Consider the following 12468-nt stretch of genomic DNA (forward strand, 5'->3'; position numbering starts at 1 on the left):
CCGTTTTGTGAGCATCAGTTCTATTTAGTCTCCTTGGCCTCTGCTCCTCTGGTTTCTGAATCAGCTCTGAAACAGTGTGTATGTGTACCATAAGAAAAATATCACCCAAGCCTATGTTATGTATTATTTCTTTTCATGGATTTATTTATTTATTTTTTGTCGGGAGCAGTCTTTGTGGGGTTGTAATTGGAGCCAGCTGAGCTGCCCCAAGTCCATACCTCAGTGGTGGAGTGTGGATGAGGGAAAGGCTAGCTATAGACAATAAAGAAAGACAGAGAGACAGAATAAAGGTCAGGAGGGCAGATCAGTCACTACTGGAATGCCACGAGTTTATTTTTCACCACTCTTATATACCATAACTAAAAAGGGGAACACAGTATCATGGAACAGACTTTTCTTCCTCACTGATTCCACACCTTAGCTAACCACACCCTAGCTCTAAACTTCTTGTTCCATAGCCTTGAGGTCAGGAGTATCCATACCTCAGATTTAAATTCTCCTTCCTTAGCCTTGAGGTCAGGAGTAGCCAGCCACACCTCAGATTCAGGTCTGATGTTATTTAGACTAAGATGGCTGAAACATCCTACTGTAGTCACACCTTTGACCTTTAGGTCTTGTGACTTGCTGACAGCTTTGAACTCTCTGCCCTTGTGCCTTCATCATCCTCTGCTGGCATGATGTTGGCATGCCCTTCATCATCCATCATCATGCCTGCAAGATGTCGGTGATTAACAGTAACAAATGCTCACTGAACACAAAGTGCATAAAGCCGATGATAAACTCTGCCAGGGGGACACCCTAGGATTGAGTAAGAAGGAAAAGTTCACAGGCTGGGTAGACAGGGAGTGGAAAAGAATGGAATGTTTGTGCTCACAAATAAATCTCCAACCACCAATGGCGTCTTCTTTCCAATTTTTCTACTCTGCAGTTTTTATGGGTCATGAGGACAGTTAGAAAGACAAGAGTACTTCTTTCTTTCCACTGTTTCTTTGTTTTGTTTTGTTTTTTGTTGTTTTTGGTTTGTTTTGGTTTTGATTGTAGACAGGGTCTCTTATAGCCTAGGTTGGTCTCCAACACAATATGTATCCAAGGATGGCTTTGAACTCTTGACTCTCCTGCCACAGTGCTGTTATTACAGCATGTACTGCCTTGCTTGGCTCATGCAGTACTGGAGATGAAACTCAGAGCCTCAGGACCCCAGCTACAGCCCATTTTTCTGATCTTTTGAGACAGGATTGACTGTGAGCTCTCAGAATCTTCTTTCCCTCATTTTCCAAGTATTGAGATTCCAAGGAGGTATGAGCCACCATGCCTGGCTGCCAAAGGCGTTACAGATACATAGTATCTAATATAGTTTAGAATGTCAAAGTTCTAAGGTGTTCCTAGGAGCAATGGTGTCTCCAGTGGGGGCTTCCAAGGAAGCTTCCTTTGCCTCCATCCAAAGCGGCTTTGTGTGCCCAGGATGGTTATGTACACGGGAAGAGAGCAGGAGGGGAGGGAGGATCTTCCTGATGGGCAAATGTACCAGGGATGAAGAACCATTTATCTCCCTAATGCAGTTACTTCTTAATAGCAGAAATTAACATTCCCCAGTTGCTGACGGAGACCCCATGGTTCTTCCTAATCAGATTTTACTGAGTGAACTACAAGGATGGATAAAACATCTTTCCTTAGTCAACATGAATGCTAACTGACATTTCTCCCAACTGCTAGTGGGATAAGGTGGCTATGCCGAACCAGCTTTACAATTTTAAGATGAAGTGTGTGCCAAGAGAGCTAGTTATGCTCAAACCCCAGCATGGTCCACTGGGGACATCAGAGTTAGTTACCACCAACCTCACAGAAGGAACAGCACTGTCCAGCATCCTGGTTCCTTGGGTTGGTCAGATTTTGATGCCGGTAGTACTCAGGTTTATTTGTCAAAAGCACCAAGACAACGCAAGCCCTGCCCAGTTCTATAAAAGGTTTCAGCGTGAGATGGTTTCTATCTTGTGCACGAAACCTCCCTGGATCAGCTACCCATCCTGGCCATGAGGCCTCATTGGCTCCATGTGGGTCTTCCTCCTGTGTGGTCATTCCTCTTCAGAGGTGGCTTTCTGGCTAGAATTATGAACAGGGCCCATGTCACACATTTTCTCCCATCTGTCCTTGGAGGCTTAATAAAAAGCCTAGGGATGCATGCTCAAGGAAGATTTTGTGATTGTATTGTTTGTGGTGCTTTTGTTTTTGGTAAAATATACTACAAATCAGTAATAGCCAGACCCAACCAATCCTTCAGCATCTGTCTGTCTGCTTATCTATCTATCTATCTATCTATCTATCTATCTATCTATCTGTCTGTCTATCTATCTATCTATCGTCTAGCTATCTATTACCTATGTGCGTGGGGTTTATGTACATGTGCATATTCATGATTGTGTATGTGAGGGGTGTGTGTGTGTGTGTGTGTGTGCATACTAGAAACTAACATCAGCTGTCTTCCTTCACTGCTCTTGACTCACTGAGGCAGGGTCCCTTGTTGTACCCAGAGCTCGTCGGCTTGCCCTGGGGAGCCCCTGTCTCCTTCTCTTGAGTGCTGGGATTGTAAGTGTGTTGCCATACGTATCTGGCTTCTGTATGGGCGCTGCAGATCTGAACGTAGGTCATCACGCTTGTACAGTAAGCCCTGTTTGAACTGAGTATTTCTCACCCCCAGCCCCCAGCACCTCTTCGTGTCTAACCCTGAAGAGGGTTCATGGGTTTGAACCATACTGATACACAGTGCAGTCTTCAGTGCTCTGCTGTAGTACAGGTATAGAAGGAACTGAAGTCATGGGGAAGCTCTGTGGACAGGAGAGGCCGGAGGAGGAGCTGATGAATCACAGAGCCCTGACTCCTCCCCCACGAGCTCTGCACCTCAAGTTTGGCTTACTGCCATGGGAAACTGCTGTCCTTTGGTAGACTTTGTCAAGTATTTATTGGCTTTCATTGTGTCTACATGGAACCAGAGATCCTGTCTCGTGAGGCTATGACTTTGTGAGAGGTGGTGTCCTAGTAACCGAAGGTGGCAGGCATCTTCTGGTATCCCAGCACCTAGAGCAGAGCGTGTGTTTACGCAGTGTTAAGGCATCGGTATCCATTCTTATTAAGTGCCTTGTGGTTGATGGCACTGACATAAAGCCTTGCTGTGTATCTAGGCTCTCCTCAAGCTAGCCATTCTCCTGCCTCAGCCCAGGGTTAGGATGACAGTCACCTGCCACTTCTGACTTAATGATTGTAAAACAGAGTGCTTCGGAGTATAAGGTTCCTACCCTGGTAATGGCCAATTATGACCATATTAATAACACAGAACACACACTTATGAAATGCCTTCCCTTGAATGAATGTCCGAAGCTGGATTGCTTTTGTGTGAGTTGCATCAATGAACTTCCTGATTGTAATTTGCCTTTGATATGTTTTTTTTTTTTTTTAATGTGTATGTGTGAGTGTGTGTGTGTGTAGGGGGAACTTGAGAAAATATTTTGGGAAGTTTCACTTTCTTGTGCAAGTTTGTATGTATGCATATGTAAAATATATGCATATGTTTCAACTATTTAATAATTTATATCTACTACTTCTTAACTCAGGATAAGATAAAATGCAAACAGGAGGCTTGCTTGTGAAACAAAAGGTATAGCATGGCTGAGAATTTAACTTTTTGCAGACCTATGTCTCAGCTCTGCCCTTAGGGCTGAGCCTGCCTTGTGACCACCTCCTTCTTGGGACCATAATCTCCTGAGTAAAGGGATTGCTGCCACTGATTCTGGCCAGGGGACAGTTGCAGTCATGATTGATTTGCCACAGAGGAGAGTCCTATGTGGCCTGGCTCCAGGAGCCCGGCATTGGCACATGTTAATTTCTACATCTGTTTTGTAGGTAGTCTGGTGGATGCATCAGGCCACATCCTGATTCCTGGAATCTATGATCAAATGGCTCCTCTTACAGAGGAGGAAAAGGAAATGTATAAAAATATTGATCTGAATCTGGAAGAGTACCAGAAGAGCAGCCAAGTTGAGAAATTTCTCTTTGATACCAAGGTATAATCTTTTTTTTGTTGTTGTTGGTGTTTCAAGACAGGGTTTCTCCTTGGCTTAGGAGCCTGTCCTGGCACTGGCCCTTGTAGATCAGGCTGGTCTGGAACTCACAGAGATCCACCTGCCTCTGTCTCCGGAGTGCGCCACCACCACCCGGTGATACCAAGCTATAATCTTAAATGCCTACATGATCTGAAAGAGGACCGCTGTTCTCAAATCACATTTCCTGGGGGCTAAGTGGCGCCACACTGTTGACATTGTAGAACACAAGGCAAAGGTTAAATCCCAGGCAGATTTTGATATTCCCAGCCACAGCAGTCGGTGCAGGTTTCAGGCATTTAACCATGAATAATGACGCAGTCGACGGCGGTCTTCCCACAGCTCTTTATTAATTTAAATCCCATTCCACTTCCTGTCAGGAAGCTGAACTTTCTGAATGTTCAAATATCGGGAGTCACTGTCTGAGACACTGGCTCTAACACCTGTAATCTCTTTCTCAGGCAACACTATTTCTCAGGCATTATCAAAACCATTCAGGGCTGATGGGCAAGCCAGAGCATTCCCTTCTGTGAGCTGTGAAGAAACTTAGAACTCAGGGCAGAAATTCCTGAAGGACTTAAAGGTTTTGTTCATTTTCTTTCTCTCTCTCTCTCTTTTTTAATACTTTGCCTGCTGAGGGCTTACTCTTGCATTGCTCTTGCAGAGGACCTGAGCTCAGTTTTCAGCACGCACATTGGGTGGCTCAGAACCACTGTAACTCTACTTCTCAGGAGCTAACACGTTATTCTCTTCTATTCTTGTCTCATTAGGCATTGTACCACATTCACGCGCATACAAGTAGTCACACACACAGATACACGCGCACACACACACACGCAGACACACATACACACACACACACTCAGCCACACACACAGGCGCACACAGAGATACACACACACACGCAGACACAGACACACACTCAGACACACACACAGATACACGCACACACAGACACACAGACACACACACAGGCGCGCACACACACGCACATGCACACACACACAGAGTAACTAATAAAAAGAAGATCTTTAAAATGCTTTCTGTTGTGCCCAAGTCGTGAAGATCCCCAAGGAGACCAGCAGGGAGACAGGCCCACTGACGCAAATGCATAAGGTTTATTGTCCATCCAACCATGACAGGGACCTCGTGAAGCTGGCTGATGCAGCAGCCACCAGAGGAAGCGAGTTCCCTGTCTACTGTCAGGTTTTTAAAGGCAAAAGTCACAGGGTGACATCTGTAGTTTGGTTTCTCATTGGTTGACATTAGGGGAACAATCAGGGGGATTTCTCAAAGTCATATTTTTGCATGAAATACCTGTGTACCAATTATTCTCATTGGTCAGTGCTGAGAGGGGACATTCTGTGGTTTCTATGGCTTTGTCTTGTTTCTTGCAGGTGGCCTATTGTTCATAGATACCAATAGTGTTCAGAACTGTACCCTGGAGACTACAGGGGAGGTTTTGGTCTCCCCTGGAGTTTCTTTTGTGACGGTACAGTTCCCAGGAACAAAGTATCTAGGAGGCTGGGAGTGGAGGGGTGTCTGGAGTTTCTCTGTGTTCTGTTTCCGCCCTAGACTCCGGGAGGCCAGGGCACCTGAAGTTTCTTTGTGTCATGTGCTGAGTCAGAGGCCTACGTTTCTTTTCCGTAGCCTGTCATGGCTGCTAAAGCAGAGACCTGAGTGAGGGTCTGGTCCCTTCATCTTTCTTCAGTATGGGAACTTCAGGCTTTGTCACGTTTATACAGTTTCTCCCCAGTGTGCTTATTAGAAGTGAAGCCTTTGAGTGTAGTTTACCCCCTTCACTTTCCTGCTTCAGATTTTGGTGACTGTGGTTGATTCCCCAGGAACTGTGCAGAGGAGGCAAAACTGTGATGGCAGGAAGTGATACGGCTTTCTCTGTGGCACGGCGCGTCTTCCCTCAGATTAAGCTTGTGAAAATACACAAGAAAGAAATTGGCTCGAATACTGAACGTTTGTTTAGGGATTTCTGAGTAATGAAATGTGCTATGTTCATTTTCAGCGTATAATCCTGGTTAGTTTGTAATTGGATCCAGGTTCTTTTTAAGTCATCATCATCGTCGTGTGTGTGTGTGTGTGTGTGTGTGTGTGTGTGTGTGTGTGTGTGTGTGTGTGTGTGACATGGAGCCAAAGGACAACTCTCAGGAGTCGGTTCTCTCCCTCTGCCTTGCTGAGGCGTGTTGGTTCTGCATACCCCAGGCTAGCCTATGAGCTATCTCTGCCCGTATTCCTACAGAAGTGCTGGGATTACAGATGTGTCCCTCCACATCTGACTGTTTTACTTGTGCTCTGGGGATTACACGGGGGTTGCCAGGCTTCTGTGGCAAGTGCTTGCACTCATCCAGTCACCCCATTGGCCCCTCAGACAGGAAGAAGTTCTGGGCAGCGCAGCAGCCTATATTAGTAGTACAGACACTGCTAACTCGATGCTAAGTAATTTGTCATGAGTGGGTCTCAGGTACACAGAGGTTGGAGGTCTGAGCAAAATCTAATTCAGCGGAGGTCTGTTTGGTTTGCCAGGCTAGGGGAATGGTTTTGTGCATTTTAAGCAAGTGCTCTACTCTTGAGCTATCTCCCTAATCCTTTTTCCCATTCACTTATTTACTTATCTTTCTATTATTTATTTGATTTAAGACAAGATCTCCCAATGTATCCCTGGTTGGCCTGAAACTATGTAGACTAGGCTGGCTGGCCTTGAACTCACAGAGCCTCTGTGATGGGATTAAAGGTGTGTGCAAACACGCCTGGCTCATTTTGTTTGCTTTGCTTAGCTTTTCTTTTGAGACAGGATCTCTCCTAGCTGAGGCTGGTCTCTTACTCACTCAGGAGCCAAGGCTGACGAGGAGTTCCTGACTCTGTTGCCTCCACCTCCCAACAAAGACGTCTGCCACCAGCCCCAGATCCTGTGGTGTGGGGACTGAATGCAGGGCCTTGGACATGCTAGGCAAGCACCGTATGTAGCCCTGTACTGAGCTTTAGTCATATGTTCTCTTTATGGTTTAGGAGGAACTCCTGATGCACCTATGGAGGTATCCATCTCTCTCCATCCACGGCATCGAGGGTGCGTTTGATGAGCCTGGAACTAAAACAGTCATCCCTGGCCGAGTCATAGGAAAATTTTCCATCCGCCTGGTCCCTCACATGAATCTGTCTGTGGTGGAAAAACAGGTAACAAGTGGCTGTTGCCCCTAGGCCCAGCAGTACCATTTCATAGTCCCATATACCATGGTAAACGGAGCAGTTCTGTGGTTATTACAGAAGCCTCATTTTTTTTCTTCCCCAGTACAAAAGAATGGGCCAGATGTCAAGAAGCCAGCATCAGCCTTACTCAGTGCAAATCTCTTTCCCCAGTTACAGAAGCCAGACAAATAGCCACTTGGAGTCGCAATGATGGGAAAATTTTTAAAAATTAGAAGTTAGCTATAAAGGCCAGATTGGTTTTACATGGGGATGGAGTCGGATTGGCTACACTTGGCTGGAGCTGGGAAACCTCAAGCCTGATCATTTGTTACGTTATGATGTTTGAAACTAGTGTGTGGAAAGCAGCCATCGCAAGGAAAGTACTATCTGGAAGGAGTTATCTTTCTCAGTTACCATCCCATTATTAATTCGCCTAGAGTTGGTTTAACAGGAAGCAGACTCTTGAGAGGGAGCTGAGGAAATGCCTCCACACCCTCCCCAGGCTCTGTTGCCCTCTGCCCTTGCCTTGGGGTCCAAACATCTCCCTCCCTCTTCCCTCTGTCCTTCCCCCCCCCCCCCCCCCCCCGCTGCTTCCCTCCCTTTTGGAAACACCACTATTTTATCTTACAGATAAACTTCTTTGTCTCTTTAATTTTTGCAGCTACACCCCCAACACCTTGGCCCTTCCTGTAAGGATAAATGGAAGCTATGTGTTGGAGGCTGCAGCCTCCTGGGAGGATTTCCTCAGCCCTCATTGGGAAGGCGTACATACACCAAGCTTTTACAATGTCTCCTTCATTGTTTAGTTCGGAATTGCTCCCACTTTTCAGAATTTCATGGGATGTATAATGTCCTCCGTATGTTCCTTAGAGCGTTACTAGATCAAAAATACAGCTGAGCAGCTGCATTTGGATTATGTTTCATAATTTCCAGCAAACACTGCTCAGATACCACTATGGATCAGGGACTGAGCGGGTTCAAGGATTAAAGGTCAACTAAAGCACATAGTTCCCCTCTGGGTAAAGCCTATAGCCTTGGAAGCCCCTGCTTTTCAGAGTTCCCTCTGGTTTCTGGGTGGAAGGCACAGGACACTGCATGGGCAAAGCCCAGCGTTCTACTTGTTATTGAGAGTGTCAAGTGTTACCTTCTAGGTGAGGCAACATCTGGAAGCTGTGTTCGACAAAAGAAACAGTTTCAACAAGATGGCTGTCTCTATGGTACTAGGACTCCATCCATGGTCTGCTAACATCAACGATACTCAGTATCTTGCAGCAAAAAGGGCCATCAAAACAGGTGGGCCACACAGATACTGTGATTCACCTATTCTCAGCTGGGCCAAGACACTTTTTAATTCTCAGATATCAACTGTCCTCTTTATCCAAGGTGTATTAGTTATCTAGAGTGGCAGAAGCAGTAGAATGAATACACATTAAAAGGGGATCTACTTGGCTGCCTTTCATGACGAAGTCTGGGCATTGCGACAATGGCGGCCTGACATTGGAGAGGCCGAGAATGCAAGAGCTGCTCGGTCCCTAAGGCTGGGTACTAACTTGGTGCTTAGGGCCCGGAAGACTCCTGCAGAGCTACTGGTCTTCACTTCACATTGGAAGCTCAAAGGGCTGGGTTCTGACATTAGCAGGGGAAAGAGAAGCAGAGGCATTGATGAACTTGCCAGGAGGAAGTAATCCCTTCTTCTGTCTTCTTCGTCCGAGCTGAGCTGCCTCCATCCACCTTTAGGGTGGGTCTTCCCACCTCAAGTGACCTGTTAGGAATGCCCTTCAAACATGCCCCATGGTTTGCTTTTTAGTTGATTCCAGATCAGCAGGCAGGCTGACCACCGAGGTGGACCATCACGCAGGGTTCAGCATCATGTGCACAGGATGCTATTTCCCTGTAACGGCCTTCTCCAGTTTACAGAGGAAATGAAGGCTTACAGAGATGAAGTAATTTGTGAAAGATAACTATGGTAGTTATCTTTTTCATCACCATGAAAAGTACCTGGAAGAAACAACTTGGGAAGGAATGGATTTACTTTGTCTCACAGTTTCAGAGAGTTTAGTCCATCATAGCAGGGGAGGAAGGATGGGATATTTCAGCTCATATACCACCAGTAAAAGGGGGATTACAGCAGGCAGTAGTCCAACAGGAAGTCTTCACTGTGGATGTAAGGGGCCATGCTCCTCCATGAGTAGATTTAATGGTTAACAATTCCTGGTGTAAGGAGAGATTTTTCTTTGGTGGAATAGCTGCCTGCAACTTGTCCATGCTCTTGCAACTAACAGTAATTGAACTCATGTGGACGCCAAGCTACAGTTGAGTGGAATTGTTTTTCTTTGGTGTGTTGGTGCCTTGGCTAGAGTGAACAAATGTTTCTTTTCACCTCTTCCCAGGAAACGTTTTACAAGATTGGTAGATAAAATGTATCACTGTAAAGCCTGGCAGTGGTGGCATGTGCCTTTTACCCCAGTACTTGGGAGGTAGAGGCAGGTACATGTCTGTGAGCTCAAGGCCAGCCTGGTCTACAGAGTAAGTTACAGGACAATCAAGGCTACACAAAGAAACCCTGTCTTGAAAAGTGTTGTGATTTATTCTACTTCCTCCTTTTCCTGTATTTCAGTGTTTGGAGTAGATCCTGACATGATCCAGGATGGGTCAACCATTCCAATTGCTAAGTTATTCCAAACTATTACACAAAAGAGTGTAATGATGCTCCCGTTGGGAGCTGTGGATGATGGAGAACACTCTCAGAATGAGAAGATTAACAGGTGAGTGGACCCCGTGAGGGTGGGGAGTTCCCTGTGGGCCTGTCTGCTAGCCTTGTGTGAGAATGGACAGCAAGAGACCTGGTGGCTTAGAGACCTGAGGCTGGGAACGCCAGGTTAGGGCTTCTATCACTGTGAAGAGACACCATGACCATAGCAATTCTTATACCGGGGAACATTTAATTGGGGCTGCCTTACAGTTTCAGAGGTTTAGTCTGATGGGAGAGATCATTTTGTGAACATGCTTCTCTTATTGGTTAATGAATAAAGCACTGTTGGCAAACGGGAAGGCAAGATAGGTGGGACAAGGAGACAAGGAGGATTCTGGGAGATGTAGTAGGAGAGTCAAAATGTAGGACCAAGAGGTGAAAGAGGTCTGGGGTCCCTTTCTCCAGTAAGGCAAGACCACGTGGAAATACTTAGATTGATAGAAATGGGTTAATATTTAAGACAGAGCCAGCCAATAAGAAACACTAGTAACAGCTTTATATCTAATACAGCATCTCTGTGTGTTATTTGGGGCTGATGCGGCTGTTGGAAAACTGCTCGTAACATTAGTCCGTTATCATCACAGTGGAACACGGAAGCACGCAGGCAGACATGGTACTGGAGAAGGAGCTCAGAGTTCTGTATCTTGATCTGTAGGCAGCAGGAAGTGAACTGTGTCACTGGGTGTGGCTTGAGCACAGAAGACCTCAAAGCCAGCTCTCACAGTGACACACTTCCTCCAGCACAGCCACACCTCCTAAGAGTGCCTCTCGTCTGGGGGCCGCCTGGTCTCAGGCTGTTCCCTGCGTGTCCTCCTGTGGCAGAATTAGAGCTAAGGAGGAGAGGCAAGCAGTGAGGAGCGAGGGGTTGGTCCTGCCTGCAGGCAAGCAAGGGGCTCTGGAGTTCTCCCCCTGTAAATTCACCCACACCATGGGGTTACGGCACATCCCCTGACATCATTTAATTGGAAGGTCCTCCCTCCAGTATTGTCTCATTTTGAGTCAGGGCTTCGACATACGGACTTGGAGGCTGTGACATTTGGAGCATAACAAAGGGTGTTTAGGAGTGCTTGGTATGAACATATTGACAGGTCATATGAACCTCCAAATGAGTGAGAAACGGGAATGTTTGAATCTTCAGTCCCTGTCACGTCAAAAGTAGGAAGCCTGAGAAACTCTGAGAAACCCAAGAGAGCCGTGTGGAGCAGGGATCCTAGCACTCAAAGAGGCCGAGATCCGGGATAAAACAAGAAACAAGATAATGGGCATTTCTGTGGTTGGGTCTAAGATCAATTGCCTGCTTTCCTTTCTCCTCTTCCTTCCCCTACCCCTCCTTCCTTCTTCTGCTCGCTGTCCTGAGTCAGAATCTTGTGCTGCACCCCTGGCTGGCCTGGAAAGCTTTATGTAGATCAAACTGGCTTTGAGGTTAACAGTGACCCTCTTGCCTCTGTTTTCCAAATGCTGGGATGACAGGTAAAACCACACCTGTTGATCTCATCTTCTTAATAATGAGGCCATTCTCCTCTTGGATTTACCAGGTGACTTTGGTCCTAAGATCTCAGAAACTTGCTAAACACTTCAGACTGACTGGGTTTATACTACATACAATTTTTCAGTGGCCGTGGTTGGCTGCTTTTCCTTCTTCGTGTGGGAGAAAATGCATTGCCTTGTCTTCATTTTCTTTAGGTGGAACTACATACAGGGGTCCAAATTATTTGCTGCCTTTTTCCTGGAGTTGTCAAAGCAGCCCTTGTGACAACAGGTGCCTTCCAGTGTCTTCTGAGCCACTGACAGATGTCCCCCACTCAGACCCTGGCAAAGCTGGAGGTGGAAAAAAAAAAAAAGCATGAATCCAGTAAAGTATCTGTCCCTTCCCATTTAAAATGTGTTGGGGCATTTGGACCAGCAATAAAACATTTGAAAGGCACAGTCATTGAAATGGTTTAACATTCCCTCTGTCACTTACCTTCCGAAAAGTCAGTTACCTGGACCTTCACTCCCTCGAATCCAGTACAACAGGCTGGGCCTGGACTCAGCCCGGTGTTCTAGCACAAGTGAGAGCCCTCTTCAGCCAATTAGATTCTCGCTTGCAGTTCTGTTGGCTCAATCCTCCAGTTTGCTTGGCAGGCCCTGGAGAACTGTGGTGTCCAATCATCCCACGCAGGGTCTCAGGTCCTGAGTCACCTTCGCCTCTGTTCCCTTCAAAAGGAAAGTGGTGGCTTCTGCCCCGGCTACAGTGATTTCCCTGTGGACTCATTCTCAGAAGAGTGACGGGGCATGCCACTGCGTTAACTTCCTGCCTCCCCCTGGCGTATTTTTCCCCACTTTCCTGACCACCCTGAAGCTGGAAATGACCAGTCTCCACGTCGGCACACCGTCTGGGGTCCTTGTGCAAAGGTGAGCTCTTCTTCAATTCCAAACTTTGTCACT

At 46.5% G+C, this 12468-nt stretch overlaps 1 protein-coding gene across 1 annotated transcript in view; it reads left to right on the forward strand.

The window, feature by feature from the left end:
- Positions 1–11821, forward strand: part of Cndp1 (carnosine dipeptidase 1) — a 36690-nt gene extending 24869 nt beyond the window's left edge. The window contains 5 exon segments of the mRNA XM_051202043.1: positions 3895–4055; positions 7113–7277; positions 8441–8582; positions 9907–10054; positions 11725–11821. Of these exon segments, the coding sequence (XP_051058000.1) occupies positions 3895–4055; positions 7113–7277; positions 8441–8582; positions 9907–10054; positions 11725–11821 (713 nt within the window).
- Positions 11822–12468: the final 647 nt, after the last annotated feature.

The sequence above is a fragment of the Phodopus roborovskii genome, unplaced genomic scaffold (assembly GCF_943737965.1).
Source record: "Phodopus roborovskii unplaced genomic scaffold, PHOROB, whole genome shotgun sequence".
Classification (NCBI taxonomy): Eukaryota; Metazoa; Chordata; class Mammalia; order Rodentia; family Cricetidae; genus Phodopus; species Phodopus roborovskii.